Genomic DNA, 25962 nt, shown 5'->3' with positions numbered 1-25962 from the left:
CACACACGAGAACAATGAGCTGCAAACATTAACAATGAGAGACAACAAAGTTGGATTGTTATTAGAGTGACTGTCAAAATAAAAGTACCAAGTTGAATTGTTATTACGGAGACTGTCAAAATAAAAGTACCAAGTTGGATTGTTATTATGGTGACTGTCAAAATAAAAGTACCAAGTTGGATTGTTATTACGGAGACTGTCAAAATAAAACTACCAAGTTAGACTGTTATTATGGTGACTGTCAAAATAAAACTACCACGTTGGATTGTTATTATGGTGACTGTCAAAAAGTCCCACGTCCAGGAGAATCTGGACTGGGAGTCACGGAGGAAACTTTGTTCTGATTGGCTCTACTGAGCATGTGCAGAACTACTCGTTACTTCCATCGTGGTGACCTGGACCTGGACCTGAAGCAGGACCAAGACCAGGACCAGGATCAGGTCCATGAGCAGCGTCTCCATCGTCTGAAAGTTTCCAGAAAGTGTTTGCCTGTTTACACGACGACCAAGCCCGAGCATTGTCGAAAAGTTCGACCTTGCGAGCCATTTAAAAAAAGTCGTGTTTTTCAGTGGCTGTTGTTTAAACAAACACATATAAAGCAACAAAAGTTCTGCGTTTTCACTTGAAATGATTACAGTGTAATCAGCCCGTCACTCCACTCACTCCTACTGCCAACAGGAAGCAAACTGACACTGCTCCCGACAGACCTGCTTTTATTAGAGATCCATTACTTCACACTGGAAGGAGTCCATCTGATTGGACATGAGAGAACCCGTTACAAGGCAGAACCAAAATAAACATAAAAGCAGATAATCAGTGTGCGACGGCTCATTACGGAGTGGAACCAGTTCAGAGACGGAAAACTCTCTGGTTGGGTGGCAGCTGCTTTACACAGGCTTATTAATATTCCCTCAGATCTCACTGCTCATCTGCTGCGCTCATGTGGAACCACTGAAAAGACTCGGAGGGTTTGAAGGAGGACAGGAGAAGACGGAGAGAGAGAGGGAGGGAGGGAGTCCCTGCTGCTCCACATGAAGGTCTGCTCTGGAAGGACGATTGTAACATCAAGAAAACCTCTGAAAGCTCGAAATATTCCAATCATAGATAAAACTACAGACGTTTCACTGTCGACGTCAGCAGAGGAAGGTCTTAGAAGACGTCATGCGGTCAGAAGTAAAGGGACAGTTCGGCGTCTCACCGTGACGTAGCGATGACGACGGGGTTTTAAATAACAACCAACACAGCTCGAGGTGTTGTCGTTATGCTGCAGATTGTACTTTGTTTTAATCCGCTTTCGCACAACCACAGTTGTGTTTTCAGCTCTTTCATCAGATGTCGATCTCGCATGGAAGGATTTTCTCCCGATTAGTCCCCAAAAGTATTTCAGTCCTCCAGTATTCCAACAATCCAGAACCATGAAGACTGTAAGAGTGACGACGCATCGGTTTGTAATTTTGTTCATGTTTACACGGCAACATTTTGAAAACAATGCAGTTACCATGTGGGGCCACGAGTTGGTGCTGCTGTTAGTTTTAGTAATGAAAGCACACACACACACACACACTGACTGTCAAAATAAAACCACCAAGTTGGATTGTTATTATGGTGACTGTCAAAACAAAACTACCAAGTCCAGGAGAATATGGACTGGGAGTCATGGAGGAAACTTTGTTCTGATTGACTCTCCAGAGCATGTGCAGAACTACTAGTTAGCATGGCCATGGAGACCGGGACCGGGACTGGGACCAGGACCAGGACCAGCGTTTCCGCCGTCTATTCGGTACAGAGCCCAAGCGTTTTCAGAAAGTTGTGCTTTACCTTACATACCAATAACTTGGATAAAAGAATTTGATAATTCAAAAATCTACAACTCATGTTGCAAACTTTTCTTCTATATTGTAGTAAGTTTAGTTTTAGGATTGGAATGTTTGTCCATTGTTTTCATTATCATTTTGCCTCACTCTGCTTTTGTGTACATGTGTTTGGTGTTTTTATTACTCACTGTACTGTTATTTCTTTTAATTGTCTAATTTATTTTTTTAAGGCAGTGGCTCTTTGTTTTGTTTGTCTTGTTGTTACTGACTGTGAAATCATTGCTGATTGTATTCACTATTGTTATTTACTATCTCATGTAACAAAAGGCAACAAAAAGTCCCCCCCCCCCCACCAAATTGTGTTCAGCGGCTTCAAGCACCGTTGTCGTGGAAACGGACACCAAAAACTCAACAAAAGTTTAGCGTTTTCACTTGAAATGGTTGCCTGGAGTCCTGTCACGCATGAATATTATCTCAGTAACTCAAACAGTCAGTCAGTGGACGACTGGACCTAGAACGGACTTTGATGGTATATTCATTTAATCACACCGACGTCAGAATGTGTCGCCGTGTGGTTTCCTGTGCGACAGATGCTTTTCCTCCCGAGACCAAACAGACTGAACCTTTCGGTCACTTCAGCCCGAGCGTTGGCCGTTCTCGTCTCGTCGTCGCCAAGTCTCTGCCGTCGTGTCACAGACCTCCCATGAGGCTTAGTGTTTGCACCAGAGGGAAACGAGGCACGCCCATCTGTTTCCGTTTGTCACGAACACCGTTAGTGTGTTTACCACAATAACACCCGTCGCTCAGCACAAAGGCCTCGGCGTGAGCGGAGAGAACCGGAGTCACAGAAGCCGGGGTCCCTCAGGGCTCGCTGCTGGAGACCATCAGGTTTTACTGGAGCTGCTTTAAACAAAGAGCCACGGGAGCATCTCTGGTAGCGAGAGAGCGAGCGTGGCCGCGATATCGGCTGAGATAGTTGATCATCTGTTTCTCTGAGAGTCCTGAGAGGAAACTCCAACAACGATCACATGAAGCTCCGCTGCAGAACTTAAACCGACGTCATGCCGACGGCTGTGGCGAGGACTTCCTGTTCACTCGTCGGGTCGCGGCTGCGACAAAAACGGATCCAGTTCCCTTCTTCACAGCACAGAGGCCAAAAATACCAGGAGTCAGCCGCAGTCTGAGCGGAGATGTGAAGATGTTAGATAACAGGGGGACCCCCTGCAGAGCCGCGGGATCCCTCATGCCGCAGAATCAAGACGCTCATGGCGAAGGGCCGTGGTGAGCGTGTGCAGTCGGTACGTGGGAAGATTACAGTGCACACGACGGAGTCAGATCGCAAAAACAATAAGAAGCTTCCAGGGAAACATTTGATCTGAATCGTTAAGAGGTGTGTGTGTTTGGATTACAGTCACACAGATGTGACATACAGACATTCACACTCGGCGTTAATGTGTGTTGAGATTCGTTCTTCCAAACAACGGTGCTCTTTCTTTTGTTTCCTCACAGGATCAGTAAAGTGAAAGAGCAACACTCACAAACCACATAGACATTAACGTCATCTATGAAAGTGCATTTATTTCAAATCATGTCCAAACTGGAGCGGATCCTCACGTTGACTGGACATCACGCAGCCCCGTCACAATATATTGTGATGAATCTTTAGTTTTTAACAACTTCCATGAAAACCTTCCACGGCTCCTGTTGCCTAGTGTCTGCCGGGTTTGATAGAAAACAGCTTTGAGGAGTGATAATTACACAGTAGCACAGGTAAGCGGGGGTTTTAATCATGATGTGTTTGAATTGTGGCTGATTGCGGGGGATGGTGGAGGATGGAGGGGTGGGGGGGCGGGGGTGTTGGGGCGGGGGCTGTGACGCCTGGGGGCAGTGGGTCAAGCTCGTTTGATGAAGTTCACGGAGACAGCCAGAGACACAAGGGCTCTTGGTACGGAGGAAAACAAAGAACGGCCAGATTTCAGTCAGAGCAGCTGACGGTGGCAGGAGAGGAAGAGGAGGAGGAGGAGGAGGAGGAAGAGGAGGAGGGATGAAGAGAGGGAAAGGTGTGAAAGGCTCCTACAGGAGGGAGAAACATTGTGACACAAAGAGGAATAAAAGACAGAAAGCACCAGAACAATACCGGTCGACTTGACACCTGGTTATTGTGCAGGAGGAGGAGGAGGAGGAGGAGGAGGAGGAGGAGGAGGAGGAGGAGGAGGAGGAGGAGGAAGATGATGAAGAGGAGGACGAAGAGGAAGGGGTGAAGACACAACTGCTATTACAACAGAAAAGTGTCCCTCATTGTCTTTGAGTTCTCAGAGGAAAGGTGCCTCATCATCAGGGCTGAAGAGAAAAACCCTTGTACCGATACCGATACCAGTGTCGGGTCCGATACTGCACGGAGTACATTCACCCACTGAGCCAACACATTCACCCACTGAACCAACACATTCACCCACTGAGCCAACACATTCACCCACTGAGCCAACACATTCACCCACTGAACCTAACATTCACCCACTGAGCCAACACATTCACCCACTGAACCTAACATTCACCCACTGAACCAACACATTCACCCACTGAGCCAACACATTCACCCACTGAACCTAACATTCACCCACTGAACCAACACATTCACCCACTGAACCAACACATTCACCCACTGAGCCTAACATTCACCCACTGAACCAACACATTCACCCACTGAACCAACACATTCACCCACTGAGCCTAACATTCACCCACTGAACCAACACATTCACCCACTGAACCAACACATTCACCCACTGAGCCTAACATTCACCCACTGAACCAACACATTCACCCACTGAACCAACACATTCACCCACTGAACCTATTCTAAGACACAATGGCCGATACTCACAACGTAATGTGGACTCCTCACGTATGAGAACATGGCCCAGACGGAACCGACTGTAAAACGATGTAAACGAGTGGCGCCGGGCCGAAGGGTCCCGAGCTGGCGGTCCGGGGACGAGGCAGGTAGAAGCTCCTGCCTGAATGCTGACCGTCGTCACCCGGGAGGAAGAGGCCTCGGCGCCGATTATAACGACTTAGCAGATCTATTTAGAGCTCCGCTGCTCGACTCAAACAGGAGCTCTCATTAGCTGAATGACCTGAGCTCCTGGAGGAGGAGGAGGAGGAGGAGGAGGAGAAAAAGACAGACTGCTCGATGGGGGTCATACTCAGAGGCTGCCAGAGGTCAGAGGTCAGGACCCTGACGGTGAGATGATCAGAGGGTCTGTGGTTCACACACTCGCCGCCCAGCGCCCAGGAGACGAGAAGCAACAGGGGGGATCGACTCTAGGGTCTAATCTGGGGGCTCTGGACGAGCCAGGTGATGCAAAGAGTGTCCCTGGTAAGAAGATTAGGTCGGCCCGGTTTCCATGGCAACGCTGCTCGGAGCCGCTGAAAATACGATGTTTTGAAAACGCTTCGACTCCATTGTTGCGCTGATGGCGAAAACGACACTTCCTGGAACCACTCGGGCGCTCTCTGTGGAAACGCTGCGGCAAAAATAGATCTTCTGCACATGTGCACGAGTTGCGTTTTATCCCGTTTCCATGGAGACGGAGTCGGAGTGTTTTCAAACTGTTGCGTTTTCAGCGACTCTGAACTCCGTTTTCACAAAAACGGACAAAACAACACGGGAAGACAAAAATAATCCTGAAATGAACAGAAAGAGTGAGTGTGCGTGTGCGTGCGTGGTCGTATTAACCTCATTGAATCGGGTTAATTGAAAATGAAACACGCAGCGACGAAGGTTTTATCTCCAGATTCATTCCAGCTTCAGGTACAGCGGCAGTAACGCAGCGAGGAGGAAGTGTGTGTGTGTGTGTGTGTGTGTGTGTGTGTGTGTGTGTGTGTGTGTGTGTGTGTGTGTGTGTGTGTGTGTGTGTGTGTGTGCACGTGCATATTTCTAACGCCACATTTAATGATGTGACCCAGATAAGCCCCACCAGAAGGTTCAGACCCCCCCCCACGGTGCTGCAACCATGTGACTGAAATATTGAGGCTGCCGGTGGCGTGCGCCACTTCAACAGGCGGCGAGCAGCCACTGGGGAAACACACACTTCCTCTCAGACGAAACCCTCAAACCAGCAGACTGCGGTGAACCCTGCACACACAGGAAGAGCGCGTGTGTGTGTGTGTGTGTGTGTGTGTGTGTGTGTGTGTGTGTGTGTGTGTGTGTGTGTGTGTGTGTGTGTGTGTGTGTGTGTGTGTGTGTGCCCCAGCAGGTTTTTGAAGAACGAGGCAGGAAGCAGCTGAATGTTTAATGAGCTTGAAGAAGGTAAATATCTGCAGCCTGGTGACAGTTTAGAGGCGGAGCTTCACTCTTTAGCTCAGGATGAGTAAAAGGAAGTGATCACACACTGAACAGGTGACGGAGGAAGCTGCACGTGGGGGCTGACAGCAGGAGGAGCCCCCCCGCAGAGAGAACCCCCCCCCCTTCCCGGAGAGCACGGCGGGAGGCGTCGACCGCTCTTGCTGCTTCATCGCTCCAAAAATAAACCATGGAAACAAACGACTACGACTCTGATTTGATTTCTACTCTGCGAGACTTCAGATCTGGCTGGGAAACACTTTGCCGCGGGCCCATCTCCACGACAGCGATTTCAGATGAACACGCAAAAATGTGTTTTTGGGTCCGTTTCCATGACAACACTGCTCAGAATCAGTGGAAATCCAAGTCGACACTGCTTCTGGTCCTGGTCACCACAGCCATGGTAACTGGTTCTACTGCACATGCTCAGTGGAGACAATCAGAACAAAGATTCCTCCGTGGTGTCATGACTCCTAGTCCATATTCTCCTGGACTTGGTAGTTTTATTTTGACAGTCACCATAATAACAATCCAACTTGGTAGTTTTATTTTGACAGTCACCATAATAACAATCCAACTTGGTAGTTTTATTCTGACAGTCACCATAATAACAATCCAACTTGGTGGTTTTATTTTGACAGTCACCATCATAACAATCCAACTTGGTAGTTTTACTTTGACAGTCACTATAATAATCCAACTTGGTAGTTTTATTTTGACAGTCGCTACAATAACAATCCAACTTGGTGGTCTGTCCACTAGAATCTCTTAGAAGAAAGGGTGTAACTACCTACTTTCTGAGCGGGATGCAGAAACAATACAGCCCCCCCGACAAAGATGATTTCTTTAAATATATAAATCAAACAAAAATCTAATTAATTCACACCTTTGTTTATTTATTTACATGTAAATGAATGTACTAACATGTAACAGTAAAAACACCCAGTCAGCAGAAATTCAGATCCTACTGGTCCTCTAGGTCACAGTTTTAGGCCAAAGCTGGTGTTTTGGGTTTCCATCCCCCCAAAAAGTCAGAGTGTCCCAAAATATATTTGGGCGGTGCTGGTCGCTGATAAACGATATATTTTTCTTAGTAATTTTTTGAATGACTATACATTCATAAAGTAAAATGGAATGGAGGGGCAGCTAATCAGCGCCTCTGTTATTGATCATATCATTTACAGAGCAAACGGCTGTTAAATACACAAAATGAATATTTGAAATCATTTTTCTCCCATCAATTCGTTGCCCCTACTATATAGGGCGCCCTATATAGTGCCTACTTGCTTTTCCCACCCGAGTTCAGAGCGGATCATTCTCTGCTGCATGTGTGTGTGGTTTCATTACAAAAACAGCGGCAACTAGTGGCCCAACATGCTAACTGCATGGATTTCAGTGTTTCTGCCATTTCCTTGTAAAACAGACATCGTTTTCAAAAGGTTGCCATGGAAACGCTTTTTTTCTGAAACTGAAGTTTAAAAAAAATTATGCGCTTTTATTTTGATAGAAGCAACTTATTCTCAGTGGGAACTTTTACTCCAGAAAATACAGAAACTTATTCATGAGATCCCTTCTAGTCGCGTATCAATCAATAACAGCCAACATGAGTGAGTCTGGCTCTGGACCAGCAGGATTCATCATAGCAGACGCTGTGGATGAGTTGGTCCCGATGAGCGCAGCCTGTGGGGTCCCACAGGGGGCCACTGGGCTACACTCTACAAAAGGCGAATTTAAACGTCCACCCTCTGGATCCATTGGCCCACATTGCATGACTCAGGGTGTCTGGCCGTCTGTGTGTGTGTGTTGTGGGTGGAGACGCCGTGACAGACACAGACATTGTGTCTCTGTTCCTGCAGGTCCTGGGTGGCTCGTCCCACAGCGGCGAAGCTGGCTGCCCCTTCTCCGAAGCCCCCGGCCCCGTGTCAAAGTTCCAGTCGGGGCCGGGCCACTGTGAAGCCATTGTGGTGCTCAGAGAAGCTGCCTTGTCATGGGGACGGCCGCTCACATGCTCCGGTCTGGAGAAAAAATCCTTGCATCATCAGCTGGCTGCTGGCCGGCATGTCACACTCAAAACATGACCGCATGCTGAACCCCGGACCGCTGGTCTCCGCCCCCTTCACAGATCCAAGTACTCTCAGTGACGTGACGCCGACTCGCTGCCTCCAGACGTTCTGATTTGTCTCAGAACGAGTCTGAGAGGAAAAAAAAACTTCAAGCCCTTCAGAGCTTTTATAATCCTGACAGAAGGAAACAGAAACCAGGTGAGCCGTCCCACCGGTCGGAGGTTCTGCCACACTTTCCCAGGCTCCGACAGCCCTGTTCTGGTCCGCCCGCTGGGTGACCCACCAAGGGGTCCTGGGTCATTGATCGTCACAGAGCAGCCTCTGTAGAGAGCAACCCAATGTTTGGCCATGTGAACCAGAATGGCGCTATTGTTTGCTCAGGGCGGTGGTGGCACGTAAAGGCAGCTCTGTCCGCCAAACCCTCCGCGGCCCAAAGATTGAATGAGCATCGGGGAAGAACAGGAAGTGGAGCGATCGGTCAGCTTGAGCCACGAGGAGGTCGTCTCCTCCCGAGCAGCGGCGACAGCAATGGGCTGAATGGGGTCAGTTGGTTTGTTTCAGGGTCACAGAGATGAAGACTTTAGGGTCACATTAATGCATAAAACTGATTACCAGAACTCCACCGCTTGTTCTAAACTACATTCAACCAGAATCAGGTCCACCACTGCAGAGCGTGACAGTACCCCGATACAACCCGGCGACTATTACGTGATGATGTCACACGTCAGCAACGTGGCCCGCAGGGCAAACGAGAGAGGAGGAGCGATGTCGGCCATTTGGAGATTCTTCATTATTACAGAGAACGACAACAGTAAGACAGACTGTAAATTATGTTCTGACAAAAAAATCAAGAGGAGAAGATAGTTCAGACAGCACCAGCAACTTCATCACCAGCAACTTCATCACCAGCAACTTCATCACCAGAGACATTTGTACCAGCAGTTAGCCCGATGTCACTCCGTGGTTTAACTGCTCAGCAGGTTACCACGTGTTCAGGCTCACACACCAGCGATGCTATCGGCTACATGCTAAACATGATTAAAGTGTGACTGAAACACACATTAGTACTCTGTGCAGTACCATCATCGAAGAACTGAGCAAAACACCCATTTGTTTTTACCGATTCAAACTGAAGGCCATGATATCAATCTACTGCACCGTGAACTCTGTGAAACCATGGATCAATCTGCTCCATAGCCACTCCATATGAACGTGACCCAGCGCAGACGTTGCCGTTAATGCTGGTCCTTTGATTTCCCTTCAATCATCCTCTCTTTGTGTGAAGTGGCTTTCCACTGACCTCAGCCTCCGCCGGGCCAAGCTCCGCCTCCCGAACGCTCTGCAGCCCGACCGGCAGCGGACTGGCTGCGTCTGATTTGAATATGTCGCCATGGTTGCGAACGCCCACTCGTTTTCAGATGAATGGGGGCTTGAGAGGCAGCGGACTGGTTGGCAGGCCAACAACGAGCCTCTCTGCTGGAGGAGGTCCTGGTCTGGGCCGCCGAGCCGCCAGAAGACCAGATACTGGACTTTCAGTCCCTGTGGAGGAGCCTCGAGACGAAGACATGAGGGAGAGGATGAGGAGGATGTGAACTAAAGAATAGTGAACACTAGGGATGCAACGGTATTGATACCAGTATCGGGTCCGATACTGCACAGAGTACTCTCATTCGTACTCAGAAAAGCTTCCTGATACAAACTTGCTAGTATCAGGCAACATCATGTCTCAGGCAACATCATGTATTGGCAATGTCATGTATCGGCAACGTCATGTATCAGGCAACGTCATGTATCAGCAACGGAGGCAGCAGGTCCGCTGGAGATTCTCTGATATTGAACAATGTTCTGACAAAATATCAAGAGGACAAGCTAGTTCGTACAACACCAGCAACTTCATCACCAGCAACTTCATCACCAGCAACTTCACCACCAGCAGAGTTAGCCTGATTTCGCTCAGTAGTTTAACTGCTCAGCACGTAACTCCGAGCCATGCTACATGCTAAAGAGTTTCAGGCTCACACACCAGCGATGCTACATGCTAAAGAGTTTCAGGCTCATACACCAGCGATGCTACATGCTACAGAGTTTCAGGCTCACACACCAGCGATGCTAAATGCTAAACATGATTAAAGTGACTGATCCTCTCATTACCAGCAGCTTTGTCTATATAGTATATATTAGGATTTATGGCATTTAATAAGTACTCTCTATCAGCAGAAAGCAAAAGATTAGTGCTTGCACCCATACTTTAACAATTTAATTCAATGTTCAGACATTTATGTTAACATTTAAACACTTTGTCCGCACTGTATTGATGCCGTTTTGTTAAAGACTGTCGTAAACTTCAGACTAAACTAATGTTTATTAGATTAATGAGCAAGTTTGTATTTATCTGACAGTTTGAGTTTGAATGGGAGGAGTTTGCCAGGAGCTTGATGCATCACATCATGATGCATAGTGGAATCAAATCATTGACGAGATGGTCATAATCAGATCCAAATTCAGATTTTACCCGGCGTGACGCGACACGAGGGGGAGTGGGGGTGTCAAGAAGAGTGAGACGGTTCATTAACGTGGGAGCAGATAAGCACCATTGTTCCATCGAGATGAGAGATGTCGCGACATGTCGACATGGGATGTTTGGGGGAGGTGGTTCAGCTTTAACCCAGGAATGCACTGTACACAACCCCCTTAATCCAGATATGTAAGAAGATTGCATTCTAGTAAGTGTTTATCCGGGGGGGTGGGGGTGGGGGGGGGGGGGGGGGGGTGCTGACCTGTAAGCCCCTCTTGTCCCACAGTCAGTCACCCAACGAAGCCTCTCACATGGCTCAGATGGTTATGGCACTCGGACTCGGTGCGACTGCTTTAATCCCCAGAAAACAATGTTGTACTTGCAGTCGTTCTACTGAGAGGAGAATAAAAGCCCAGACACAAACACCAGACCCTGCTGCACTCCTCCCAAACACCACACTCATTCTGAAAGTACAGCAGGCGGAAGTTAACCCGTCGCACTCAGACGGCTGACCTTTGTCAGGAAAAAGGTCATGAGGGTGACTAATTCCATGTTTACAGAAGAGCTTGATTCAATCCTTTTAATCCGATTTTTAAACCCCCCCCCCAAAAAAAGTTAGAAAACAATAAATCGGGTCTGTTTTGACAGACAGAGTGGACGAACCAGGGTTTGGTCCGTGTGCTCGCATCGGGGAGATGAAAAAGAAGGAAACAAGTGTTTTGGCTGTGGGCAGATGGTTCTCAGGGTCACATGAGTTCAGCGATCTGACGTCTCTTCACTGTGAAAACACACAGAATGGATGGAACCTCCACCGCTGGGACAACAAAGCCTCTCAGAGGCACGAGAGGCAACAAAACAATAAGCTTTCAAAAAAAATGTTGTCAGGTTCAAATGAAAGGAACCTGTTGTGTCTCTGGATCCATTCAATGTTGGACGTTGAGGTTTCATGACGCCAGCCTGTCGCAGAGTTACGACTTCAAATGAAAACACAAAACCTTTCTAGCGTTTTGCGGCTGAAAGTCACTGAAAACCTTCTCTGCACATAAATATACATATTTATTGTTCTACTCTTATATCATTTCGATTGTGGAACAAGTACTAAAAACATTTTACAGCACATTGAACTGTATAATTGTGAAAAATAAAGGATTTGAACTTATAAACGGCGGCAACTCGAGGCCTGGAATGCTCACTACATTGATTGCAGCATTTCTGTTGTTGCCGTGGAAACAAGACGTACAGCCTTATTGGAATCATGTAAATGCAAAACTTTTGTAAAATGAAAACACAAAAACGATGCGTTTTCACTTGAAACATCACGTAAACGGAGCCTAAGAGCTTGTGCCTCCATGTGGCCGCTAGGTGGCAGTGTTGCAATGTAAAAATCTGCCATTTTTGGTGAAACATAAGATCGATTCGAGCTCGGCTACATTAGCACAGCTGGCTAACAAACGGCAGACGGCTAAATCAGAAACAATCCAGCCGTAGATATAAAATCCAGCCGACAATAAATAAATACATTATTATTATGGCTCACCAAAATAAATCAGGTAGAGCCAGTCCGTCTCACAGATGAATCAGACAAATTATTGACTTGTATGAATAATAAAAAATAAACAACTGTACTTAGTACGGTTACACACTTAAAGGTGAATTATAGTTATTATAGTAAGTTCTTGTCCAACAGGTCGTTTGTTTTGCCGCAGCCGAGGCTGAATTGACTTTCCAGCAAATCTGTGTTTTTGTTCTCAGAACTTTCCTGAACAGAGACGCTGCAGAGCCAAAACAAAGGACACACACACACACACACACACACACACACACACACACACACACACACACACGCTCTGGATTCTTCCGCGCTCTCAAAGCACAAACAGTCATTTCAAAGCAACAACTCCAGTTTCAACACCACGTCCACCCTCAGCGGGGAGTCGTACGGACGCTCCCCTCGCTGGCTGGAAATAGTTCACCAATGAAACTCCGGCACAAGCAGGTTGACCGCCTCTCTGGGAGAAACTTCCAGTTCAGCAGGCTTCGGATGCCCTTGTGTTTGATTGGCAGGAAGTCGCTCCCAGGGTCCGTTAACGGAATGAGATCAGGCTGGCGGGCGTCTCTGAGCTCTGGTAGCACGGCGGCACCACCGGCTGCTTCCGTCACGTCTCCCCGTGTTTGACTGACGGCCCGTTGATTATTCCGTCAGGAGGGGGATTACAGAGTTTATAGCAGAGGAGCAGAAACTACGACTGCAGAGAAGGAAACCATCCTTTCAAACAGCCACAGTTTGTCTCAGCGGACCTCTGTCTGGTTGACAGTATGGACACTGCAAAACAAACTGGAGTCACTGGGAGAGTGAACGCTGTCGCTCTGCCTCTGTGTTTTATGTTGATTCCTTATCACAACCGACGTGTCATAATGGGTGGATTGAAGGGAAAATTAGAATTTCTTGGGTTATATGCAAGAATACAAAGAAGTAGAGAATACTACAATACAGCACAGTCGCAGCCTCGATGACAACATGAAGCAGACAAACTACGTCGAACCAAAACTGAAGTAAAACTCAAAGCGACCCACTAATACAGCACAATTAAAGGGAACCAAAAACACTGATGGGGACCTACAAATACACCCAGAGACCCACTAAAACAATATACGATGGAACAATACAATTAAAGATGGCCTGCGATTCCAACACTGATGAAGCGGCCCCAGTGATTCAGCACAGTCAGAAAACATCATAATGCAGTTTATCACACGGATTCAATCACAAGAAATTAAGTCTTTCAATCAAGTTAAAAAAAACTACAGAAAAACATTTCATAAATAGAGTCTAAATCAAGACAACATGAGATTTAAATTTGAGCGTTATATAATGCAGCATGAGCACCAAACAATCCCCCTCAGATCCTGCGTATTTCCCAGTAATTATGATTGGATTATTTCATTTGTGAGCTAAAAATTATGGCTGGTCTACTGATCCCAATTAAGTCCCTGGATAAAACCCTGGAATAATATTTATATTTTCCTGCCTCTTGGATGTGTGTACTATCCAGGACGCACACAGTAAACACATTTGTTGAGTGGAGCTCCTCCGGGTTTGAGTTTGTTTAGTACTGCACAGCGTGAAGACTTTAATGAGGCAGCTGCAGCCTTGCGTACTCAGTGGTTGTTGGGAGTATAAATTAAACTTAATGAGTACTTGTGCTCATTTAAAAAGTACTTGTATCGGTACTCAGTATCAACAAGTAGCTAAAGGTTAGTAGTTGTACTTTAAAAAGTCTTACTGGACTGTATGAGATGAAAAAGATGTAATGGCTCCATTCCATTATGAAAAGAAATACTTTTAAAACTAGAGCTACACTCGGTAGAGCGCAGTCCTTCACCAATGCCACATTTGTTTGCGGAACCGAGTTAGCATGGCTAACATGATAACCGTTAGCTTATATCGATGGAAACTCGCCTGTCAGTTAGCTACATCACTGTGAAACACTGAGCAGGGAGCGTCTCCATGACAACAGACGCTGATCTCATTTGATCTCCTCCATGAGGTGCCCCTCTCATCCACTTTGTATGGGAAATTTTTTCACAGATTTTTGGGATTTATTTGGAAGCGGTGGTGCCGTTAACGCCCCAAAATCTAATGGATTGGTTCTTAGATGATGACAAATCATCCCTGAAGATTTCAAACAATGCGGGTGAGTAGTCCTTGCGAAAAGTTGGTAAAATACATACAAACCATATATATAAATATACGCCAACAAATACATAACCTTTGGCCCAATACATTCGTTGTTGAAGGTAATCAAAGGGAACTCATAATTCAACATTGCAGGGTCAAAGTAGACTTGGCTGTTATATGGATGTACATCCAGTGTCATTTTCTTAAAAGAGAAAAGCCTTGATGCACCAAATGACACATCAACAACGTCCATACATCTTTTCCTCCTGCCTTTACAGCAAAACACAGTTGCTACACGACAGGGAGACTAATTTTGATCTCCCTTCGGTTCGAAATGACCTGCAGTAAAACGTTTGCTACATTCCAGCGCCGACCAATTGGCAGCTCATCCTTTTGTCTCTTTGGCAGCCAAGTAATTAATGCCAGCAGCGGCGTATGACGGAGACGCCGCGCCCCTCGACGCCTGGAGAACTCCTACACGCCGATGCTTCCACCGAGTCCGCCCACACGCCGGCGAGCAGCAGGCGGCGTCGGCTCTCCTGAAGAAGGCAGCATGAGCGGAGAAACCGCGGCCGGCTCGCCAATATCGTGTTTGATCTGCGGTAAAGTGTTACGCCGGCGAAAGACAATCTGTTGCACCGAGACACTGAGTCAAAGAGCAACCGAAACATCGGCGAAAACAAGCCGCGTGCAAGACGAGAGAGGAAGCACTTTGTGAACTCAGAGAGTTTGATTTCTGCCAAACGGAGACGTATTTCAAACCAAACAAGCTGCACAGGACTTTTCAAACCACATCACTCAACACATTACTTTGTATCTTCAATATTCTGGACTAAAGAAATGTGGAAGAAAAGCCACCACCTTCTTCATTTTGTATATTTTGGAGTTTTCACAATGGCGAAACATCAGGGTGGGCGAAAGGAAGAAGCAACGTCCGGCACTGCGGGAAGTCACTTTAATGCTGCGCCGGCTGGAATCCACTCCGAGGAGGATTGAAGTGCGACGGGAGGAGCTGGAAACCTGCTGCAGCACATAGGAAGCAGCACTTCACCTGAATGTTGTTAATATTAAAACTTTGGCGGATTGTCGTCATTATTTAATGGAGATGCTTCACTGAAGCAATACTGATCAATAGTGTAGAATCAATATCAACAATCAACGACAAATTCTTGTTTTGACACGTTTCTCCATCGACTTCAAGGCTCATATTATGCAAAAAAATTCACTTTCTAAAAGTTTTCCAAATGTACTAATCGTCTCCATACGTGGAATGACGCCCCAGAAGTGAAGACAGTCTGTCCTCTCTCTCCCTGGCTTGTTTCAGTTTTTAAAAAGTGAGTTGCTCCAAGCAGCCAATCAGAAATCAAACCCTATATAGTGTCATCGGGAGTTTAGCCAATCCTAATCAAGGTAGGCCCTTTCTTTGACTCCTCCCACAATTAGGCAGCTCTGCTCTGGCACATGGCACCACGAGACGAAGTACTTCCTCCTCTTCCCAAGATGGGCATGTGTGGGCGGAGCCAGTCCAGCTCACACTGACACAGCAGATTCTGAATGCAGCTCCTATGATCCAATATTCAAATGGAGGAAAATCAAGGAGAAGCTGGAAACTTAGAACAAAAAGTTTCTGGACCAACCAGACCAAGAGTAGGAGTTGAACATCTGGATGATATGACTCCTTTAGCTAAGCTTTTAATTATGGCTCATCAAAAAGTCTAAAAATAAAACATTTCTGGAACAATTTGTAGCCAAACATTTCAAATGTTGTCCCCAAAAATCTGCTGTATTAAGATCCATCTGGACCTCTAATCTAAATCTTCAACAACTAAAACATCTTGTAAAGTCTGCTGGAGTTTGAGGGTCTTTTCTGTTTAGCTTCCCAGTACTGTGATTGTAGATTCAACTTTTTTAATTAATGTCCTGAAGCCTTTAAAGCTCCAATAACTGAGGAGGAAGTGGATCTTGTGAGCTCATCATTACTGTGACGTGTACTCTTCTCCGACCAGGTACAGCTAGTTTTTCCAAATCAGCGATTTCTTAGCTACAGTTGGTGGAGTCTGTCCACTAGAACTAGTGTGTTTACTGTTAGTGTTTATAGAGCATTGTTCTCTGCTGCATGGGCACTTTCATTACAAAAACAAAAAGACAGCACCAACTAGTGGCCTGGCATGCCGACTACACTGTTTTCAAAACATTGCCAGGTCAACACATTGCCGTCTTCAGAAGTGTGAGCGGAGCTGGACCCGTCAGCTCGTCCACACCGAGGAAAATAACTTGCAGCTGTTAGAAAGGCTCCGGACGCAGCCTGCATCAGTTATGTAACCGAGAGCCCAGCGCCTGGGGCGTCGTGGCTCGTATGCAAACACGGACCTTCGAGTGTGTGTGTGTGTGTGTGCTGGGGGGGGGGGGGGGGTGTCCAAATACATCCCACACAGGAACACCCACACCCACACAACACCGTGAAAACACACAAACAGCAGCTGGTTTCAAGGTGAAGCGTGACCGGTGGTGGGGGCGTCCAGAGAAAGGTGGAACTCACACCGTCTCTGGTCACTTCCTGTCCCAGTCTTGCAAGCTACTTTTATAGGTACCGACCAAATTCGGAGCGTCCAGATCTTCACGTATTTTATTGAGCGTTTCCCACAGCCACTGACCAGACGGTGACTTTGGGAAAACGTGGCTCCTTCAATCAAGAGCAGATTGTTCTCTGCAGTGTGTGTGTGTGTGTGTGCTTTCATTACAAAAACTAACAGCAGCACCAACTAGTGGCCCAACTTCAAAACTACATCATTTTCAGAACGTGCAACTTTCCGATGTGTTTTCACTTGAAATGTCTTCGTATAAACGCAGGCTGAAAGAATGATGGCCCCTCGCTGCATCACCGACAAACTACCGTCAGCTGTTCTCTTCAGTCCTTCACTTCCTTCTGTCACAACAAAGACACTCTGCAGGTTGAAAGGCATCGAAGAACAAACCTTTCTAAATGAGAGCTTTTCACCCGACGACACGTTCAGGCAGAGAAACAACCAGATCAGAGGATCTGCTTCGCTGCCTGACGCTGCTCTTAAGCACTAATTGATGCTTCAGGAACATTCATTAGTTGGTCATTTCATCATGAACATTAATTTGTCGTTGTCACAGACGGTAAACAAACCTTTTGCGTTGTTGCTCTTGATCGCATCCTCTGTGACCAACAGACCAGTTTTTGACCACTTTCCAACATATTTAAAGCCCCGTTTATAGGATTTCAAGTGAAAATGCAAAACGTTAATTGGTTTTGTGTGTCTGCTCACACCACAACGGTTCAGAGCCACTGAAGACACAACTTTTTGAAAATGGCTCTTTTTCCCAAAAAGAAAAACGAGACGAGTTTAGCTTCAGTCCAAAACGATTCCTCCAAAAGTATGAAAAATAAATAAAGGGTAAAATATTTAATTTTTGGAAAGACCACTCCAGTCTGACCTTTTACCTTTAATTGATGAAAAGATTTCCAGTGATATAATGCAGTGTAAACCCCCCCCGACCCCCCCCCCCCCCCGAGCACAATGTCAAGCCTGGACATGTCGCCCCTCAAGGCCTGGAGTGCTCATCCTCATGCTGCATCACATGAGCGCAGATCAACGGTGGTGGGAAGAGAAACCAGGAGAAAGCATAAAGTATTCTCCAAAGACAGGTGGGGGGGGGGGCAGGAAGCCACCGAGACGGAGTGAAACACCAGGATAGAGAACTGAAAGGCAGAACAGAGAGAAGAGAGAGAAGAAAAGAAGAAAGAACGTCGGCGACTCACAAACACGACGACACGTCATTTGATCAAACTTGATACGAGATTACTAGATTACTGAAGTGTTCACTTTAGAGGGAAGCAGACCTTCATTGGCTCGTCTGCTGCCTCACTCTGTGTCTGTGTGTGTGTGTGTGTGTGTGTGTGTGTGTGTGTGTGTGTGTGTGTGTGTGTGTGTGTGTGTGTGTGTGTGTGTGTGTGTGTAGCACTGGAGCAGGAATGTCAAGTATGCTGTGGAAAACAAGCAGGGGCCTCCTGTTCAGGCTGGACTGGAGGAAGACGAGGCTCAGCTCCAGGTTCGACACTGTGAGGTAGTAATCAGGGACGTACCGACACTACTGCTTTAAAGGACGAGTACGAGTACTAACCTTTAGTTACCTGTTGATACGCTACGTCACCTCCAGCAGCCTGATACTACATGAAGTACGCACGGTTGAAGAGAATGCTTGTTTCTGCAGAATGCTTATTTACGCTCTCCGAAATTCTTTAGCACGTAGCATGTAGCTCGGCTGGCCGTTACTGGATCCACTGTTGGAGCAGTTAAGCTACTGAATGACATCGGACTAACTCTGCTGGTGTTGTACCGACTATCTTCCTCCTCCTCTTCATATTTCATCAGAACACAATTTACAGCCCGTCTTACTTTAGTCGTTCCCATTAGAATTAAAGAATCTCAGGACATGTGATCAGCAAGTTCTGGTGCCGCTACAGAGGAGCTTTACAGGACAGAGTGTTGTAGAAAAATGCGTCCTCAGTATCCATTGTACTGTCCATTACGGGAACAATACTCTCATTCTGCCTCACGTGGGAGACGAGTCACGTCACTGGACAATAATGAGCCTTCAGTGCAGCGTGACGGCGTCAAACCGTTCAGGAGTGACGAGCAGCTTTAATGAAAAAACCTCAATAAATGAACAGAAATCTATCCGTATGGTTCAGAGGTCAGATCAATGAGGCTGCTTCAGTTTGAAGCAAAAAGCACCGATTCACAGATTAATTCTTTTTTTATTTTGGGACTGTTTTCTAAACTATATTGGAAACGAAGCGCTGACAGACAAGCATTGACTGAATCTCAAGTCACGTGTCTTTGTAGGCCCGTGTGTTTTCCCTCAATAAATATCATTTAAAAGTCAAAAATTCTCACAATTACATGTGTGGATTATCGTTCCATAAATTCCCTGCAAATCTGGATTCAATAACTGAGTTCTGGAATGGAGTGAAGCTGGTTTTACCCTGGGGTGAATGTCCGTGTTCTCCCATTGTTAATGTTTAGAGCTGCTCGTTCTCTCCTGCGTGTGTGTATGTGTGTATGTGTGTGTGTGTGTGTGTGTGTGTGCGCATTCATTACCAAAACAAATAGCACCAACTAGTGGCCTGGCGTACTAACTCCATCTCTCTCAGTGTTTCTGCCATTGAAGCCACATTGTTTTCAGAACGTTGCTGTGTAAACGCGAGACACTTCTGAAATTAAAACGTCCCAAAAAAATACAAAAATTAAGGATTTTTGTATAAACGAGGTTTAATGACGATTGTCGTTTGAACCCGGAGGATGAGCAGTGATTGGCTCAGTGATGGATTAGTGTGTGCGACCTGACCCTCGGCCCCTCCCAGCTGGGTGGAGCCGACGAGACGGACGACAGGTGATCACGTCGACGACATTTGGATTGTTTTGAATCCTGGAGGTCAGAGGTCAGGAGTCACTGCTGCCGTCACAGAGCGAACGATTCACGGCGCCGCTGAGCCGCCGGCAGCGTTTCAAGTGGACAAACGTACCGGGAGGAAAAGAAACAAAACGAAAGCAACGATCCAGCTCCCGTCTCCGCACTCAGACATTCATGACGTCCCGCTTTAACGCTCTCCTCCATCTTTCATGTGACCTCGTGCTGCTGCTCTTCCAGGGGGGCGGAGTTCACGGCTCATCTTCTGCTTCACCCAAACATGACAACAAGTCCGTCCGTTTGCGATTCACCAGTGAAGTCGTGTCACCGTGGCTGCAGGCGGCCTTCTGGGAGATTTCTCCTGAGCGGCGACATGCGATACGGCTTATTTGAGGGTAGCGACTCATCCGTGCCGGTGATCCCGGGGAATTACTGCTTTCATTCTCGACACGGAGCGCGCAGGGAGGCGATCAGCAGCTCAATGTGACGGGGTTTGGGAGGAGGTCGGGGGGAGCGTCTCAAGGTCTTTTCAATCAGACGGGAGGCGGAACAACGGCTTCTCGCTTCAGAGAACATGGAGGCAAAAGCTTCCCCGAACGCCACACCTTCCTCCCCCTTCTTCACGCCGTCCTCTCAGAGAGAACGCAACAGTTGTTCGTCTCTGGACCCGACCTCCATCTGCCCGTCCGCTCACGCAGAGTTATCACCAGTTTTCAGACTCTGAGACAGAGCCGCCAGTCAAAGTACGTTCCCTTGTGGCAATGGCGACCGAGTGTGGTCGTGTTTTTTCTCCAGAGTCTCAAAATAGGTGAATCAACAAAGTCTTAAAAACAGGGCTGAGAGAAACCCACGATGTTTATGTGAAGAAACAGGCTTTAAATCCTACGGCTGGCCTCGTTGTTTAAAGAAGAAAAACAGGAATAAACACGGTGCCAGCTTCCCCAGGAAGAGGTCAAGGCTCCGTTTACACGTTTCAAGGATTTAATGTTTCAGGAAAGTTTCACGTTTACGTGGCAACGTTCTAAAAAACGATGTCTGTTTACACGTCAACAAAAAACACTGAAAACAATGTAGTTAGCATGTTGCGCCACAAGTCGGCACTGCTTTCTGCTTCTGTAATGAAACCACACACGCAGCATTAGCATACGCGCCAATTAGCATCTGTGCTTGCATTAGCATATGTGCTAATTAACATACGCGTCGCGTCTGATCACAGTCGAGAGACGGTTACAACAATCGGGCATAGCTCCACCTGCTGTAAACAGTAAGTATGGTTTACAATATTAAAGCGTAGCTGGCTTTCAAAATAAAAGCTATAACATCATTCAAAATAAAAGTCTTTCTTTGTTAAAACCTTCAAAGTGTGTTTAATTTTATCAATATTAAAATGGGCTCGAGGCCATGATTGGGCCGACCCCGACAGGCCAGAATGTGAGGTCCCAACCAAGGCTGCAGACAGGGGAAATTGCTAATTCACTGCTTTCAAAAAGTTGCACCTTTCGAGCCATTTTCAGAAAGTTGCGGTTTTCCCCGTTTCCATGAAAACAAAAAGCGATTTCTCCTTTTGAACAGTTTTGCGTTTTCACTTGAAATCGTTGAGTAAATGAGCTCTTATTTTGCAGATCTGGTGAGACCAACAGGAGTTATGCTTTTACATTGGGTGGGGATTGGGGGGGTGGGGGGGGGGAATCAGCTGCGTCTGCAGCGCAGCGTCTCAGATAAGCAAATTAAATGTGGAAAGCGTGGCGAGAGACGGAGGCGTTAATCAGCGGCTGCACATCGAAATCAAATCAATTAGCAGGTGGCCAGCTGGCACTTTAGAGGACGCACGACGAGGAAAAATCCTCAGACGGCTCCTCCATCCATTCATCCATTCATCCCTCGGAGCCCTCGGAGTGGGCGGAGCAGCCGACAGTGAATCAATGAAAAGACGACACCATGCAGCTTCTTATGTCTGTTTGAGTGATTGAGTCACGACGATGATCCTCCAGTTTCTCAGTAGATTGTACGCTGGCGGTTCCTCGAGGTCCGATCACATCACAGATCCCATTACATGCTATACAACATGTAAAGTCTGGGGGTTTATGAGTAATCCTCACATTCCACTGTGGAATTAAAAGGCGCGTGTCTCATTCAAAGTTGGGTAATACAATCCTCACTCTAATACTCTGAGACTGAACCGATCAGCTCAGTCAGACGGCGGAGGAAGCTGCTGGCAGAGCCCGCATGGAGCAGAAAGAAGCCCACAAACCCCTACAATTTCCTCCAGGGCGTCTGGTGGGGCTCAGAGCTCGTCTTTAATCAGAGCTATGATCTCTGGAGCGGGTCCCGGGCCGACCAGGGTAAACCTTTTCTAAAAGATAGAAGGCGACCAGAAGGAATCTGAATCAGGCGGCCATTTAAAAAAAGGACTCACACAAATTAGATATCCACCGATACCACTTTTAAAGGACGAGTACAAGTATGAGTACCAAGCTTTAGCTACTTGTTGATACCGAGTACCGATATGAGTACTTATCCTTGAAGGCTCCATTGTACGACTGCGTCTACAGTAGCATAGCGTCTCTCTCCGCTCTGCGCTATGCTACTGTAGACTGTAGACCGAGGGACCGAGCTGCTGGGAATGAGAGGATCAGTCACTTTCATCATGTTTAGCATGTAACATGTGGCATCGCTGGTGTGTGAGCCTGAAACTCTTTAGCATGTAGCATGTAGCATGACTCGGAGGTACGTGTTGAGGGTTACCTATATGTGGGTCCGATACTGGTTTGGTTACTCTGACACGGCTATCGGTTTGTCCCTGATTCAAATATTTTCTGTTTTGATATCTGTGACACCGATATTCAAACTTCTTTGGCGACGCCCAACATGAACCTGACTCCACCTACTTCAGAGTAAATTCCCAGTCCTTCATATATTAAAGTATTTAACCGTGCAATCCATGTCTCGCGGAGTTTCCTTTACCGACAGCAGTGAAAGTACATTTGAAGAAGAAGGCAGGTCTTTTTGCTGCGGTGACAATCACCCCCCCCCCCAGGACAAAGACAGACTTCAGGCGGCTTCACCTGCACCACCAACCACATCCAGCCCGACAAGGCAGCTGAACGCAGAATCCTGGATTCTCTTCCCAGCAGCTCCACTGGAGCCCCACAAAAACAAAACGCTCCTCAAAAAGCTGCCCATGCAAATGTAAATGGCTAAGAGTGAAATGTGTGTTTGCTTTGGCCCGTGTGGTTTGACAGGCGTGAAATTAATTCCAGAAGTTGGTGGTGGTTTGAGGAGGACCAGAGAAAAGTCCATTTTCTCCTCCTGACGGGCCTTTTGGAGGAATTCTGAGCAGGGGAACATTGCAGTTCCTGGATGTGCAGACTGTCGGTGCGTACGCCAGTCGTGCTTCACGTGGCGCTTCGCACACGCCTCTTTGGCAGCGGCCCCCCCGGCAGGCCGACTGGGGGGCTGCAGACTGATCCACGGCAGAGATGACCTACTTTCCTATTCAAGCCCGTCTCTCTTTGTTCGGCGGAGGAGGAGGAGGCTGCCGTCGCCGTGTAACAAAGAACACAGGCGAGCACCGGGAGCCTTGAAACGAGCTCAGCCTGCCGAGATACAGCTGCCCCCCCCCCCGACTCTCCATGTCTCAGACCCCGTTTACAAAGCGACCATTTCCAGAGAAAACGCTAAACTTTCACTGCATTTTGAGGTTTCCACACAAAAACAGCCACTGAAAATGCAACTTTGACTTTTCCAAAATGCTGTTTTCTGCAATGTGAAAACATGTTCTCTGCTGCATGTGTGTGTGTGTGTAGCTTCATTACGTTCGCCAATGAAAGTTGGTTTTGTTTTTGTCCGTGTGTATTTATTAGTTTTTATGTATGTATTATAACCAACTTTTCACAAAAACTATTACTCCGAATTGCAGGAAATTTCCAGGGATGATTTGTCATCATTCAAGGACCAATCCATTAGATTTTGGGACGTTAACGACAAACCGTTTCCCAATAAATCCCAAAAAACAGAAAAAAATGTCCCATACAAAACGAACGAGAGAGGCACCTCATGGAGGAGATCAGCTTCTGTTGCCATGGAGACGCTCCCTGTTCAGTGTTTCACACAGTGGCGTAGCTACCTGACAGGCTAGTTAGCATCTATATGAGCTAACTGCTATAATGCTAGCAATGCTAACTCGGTTCCGCCAACAAAAGTGGCGTTGGCGAAGGTCTGGGCTCTACCGAGTGTAGGTCCAGGTACAAAAACAACCGCCGGTGCCAACTAGTGGCCCAACATGCTAACCACATTATCTTTAGCTTTCCTCATTTTCAGTACGTTTTCTAAAAGCTCTGCCAATACAGCGTTTTCATTTTCTCTGACGTACCACACAATCCCAAACAAGTGGCTGAATAAAACCTAATTCCATCTGGGCTGTCAGGCAAAACGTTCTTACAACTGAAGTTCAAACTTTCCAACACGTAGATTTTTAGGGAAAGGACCGAAATCTGCCTGGAGGCTCCAACTGCCTGGAGGCTCCAACTGTATGGAGGTGAAGTCACGTGATGTGAGAATTGGTTATTTTGCTCTTGGTTGTTGATTAAGCTTCAAAAATAATCATGAAGACAAGCCTGACGTATAAAGATACTTTGACCAGACGCTTCCTCTCTCGTGTTTTTTCACCAAAACTGCAGAGTTCCTGTCGCTCAGGTCAACAAACTGGCAGCGAACAAGCGAAATGAACCGGACTGACCTGCATGTGCTCCGTCGAGCTGCTGCTGAGTTCGTCTCCGGACTCCGAGTCGTTGCGTAGCTTGTTGAGCGAGTCGGCGGGCGCCTCGCCCTGCGGCGACGCCTTCTCTCCATCCGGACTCTTGTGGCCGTTTCCTACTTTGAGCGGCGGCGAGTCGGCGCGTGTCCGCGGCAGCGTGGAGTTGTTGGCGTGGTGATGGTTGTTGTTGTTGTGGAGCAGAACCAGTTCCGCCACCAGCTTGCAGTGATGGGGACTCCCCAGGTTATGGTTGGCGTCCTTGGACAGCGCGGGAGGAGTGACGCGGTCGGAGGACGGCGACGGCGTGGAGGAGGGCGACGGGCGCCCGAAGCTGGTCATCTCGGGCTGCGGCCGGTTCAGGTTCTCGTTGGACGCCCGGCAGATGTCCAACACAGTGGGCTTGGCCCTCAGAGCGGGTTTCTGCGGGGGCAGCAGCGCCCGGCGCACCTCCCTCACGTACTGCGCCGGAACGTAAAAGGCCTTGGTGCCTTCGTCCCTCCTCACCTGCCACCAGTCCTCGTTGGTCTTCTTCACCAGCAGGTAGCACTCTCCCTGGCGAATGGTCACCGTCTTGTCTTTGGCCTTGTACTCGTAGTCGTACTCCACCTCGATGTAGACCTGGCCAGGGGTGACGGGCAGCCCCTCCCTGTCGGCCATGATTGCCCCAGCAAGCGTTTGACCACAGCAGCTCAGCGACCCGGGCTGGCAGGACTCCTCATGTCTGACAGGGGGCGCTGTAACACAGAACAGACAGAGAAGGTTTCGTTAGGACGGACGTCATCAACCGGTGGATCATGTACCTCCAGCAGCTTGAACCTCCACCATGAACACCCACACTGAACCTCTACCATGAACCCTGAAGCTCCACACTGAACCTTCACCCTGAACCGTGAACCTCCACCCTGAACCCCCACCATGATCCGCTCAATACCAGACACCAGTATCGGGTATCAGTCTGATACTGCTCAGAGTACTCATACTCAGAAAAGATCTCTGATAAAACTCGGCAAATATGGCATGATGACATATGAGAGGACGAGTGATGTCAGCGGTTTGGAGATTCTTTAATATTAATGAAAATGAAAAGGAAGACAGACTGTAAATTATGTTTTGACAAAAATATCAAGAGGATGAGAACGAGTTGGAACAGCACCAGCAACTTCATCACCAGCAGAGTTAGCCCGATGTCATTCAGTAGTTAAACTGCTCAGTACGTAACTCTGAGCGATGCTACATGCTAAAAAGTTTCGGGGCTCACAGACCAGCGATGCTACATGCTACATGCTAAACATGATTAAAGTGACTGAACCCTCCGTCTACAGTAGCATAGCGCAGAGCGGGGATTCAGTCT

The 25962-nt window shown here is 47.4% G+C and overlaps 1 protein-coding gene across 1 annotated transcript in view; it reads right to left on the bottom strand.

Moving 5' to 3' along the window:
* Positions 1–25962, bottom strand: part of LOC308125951 (rho GTPase-activating protein 12-like) — a 55177-nt gene that overhangs the window by 24460 nt on the left and 4755 nt on the right. Inside the window, exon 2 of the mRNA XM_080489999.1 lies at positions 24594–25345. Within this exon, the coding sequence (XP_080346125.1) occupies positions 24594–25268 (675 nt within the window). The 5' untranslated portion in view covers positions 25269–25345. The remainder of the gene's footprint in view (positions 1–24593; positions 25346–25962) is intronic.

Source organism: Lipophrys pholis (genome assembly GCF_963383615.2).
Source record: "Lipophrys pholis genome assembly, chromosome: 20".
NCBI lineage: Eukaryota > Metazoa > Chordata > Actinopteri > Blenniiformes > Blenniidae > Lipophrys > Lipophrys pholis.
Note: the sequence above shows the minus strand (reverse complement) of the source record. Positions and strands in the feature narration are given on the sequence as shown.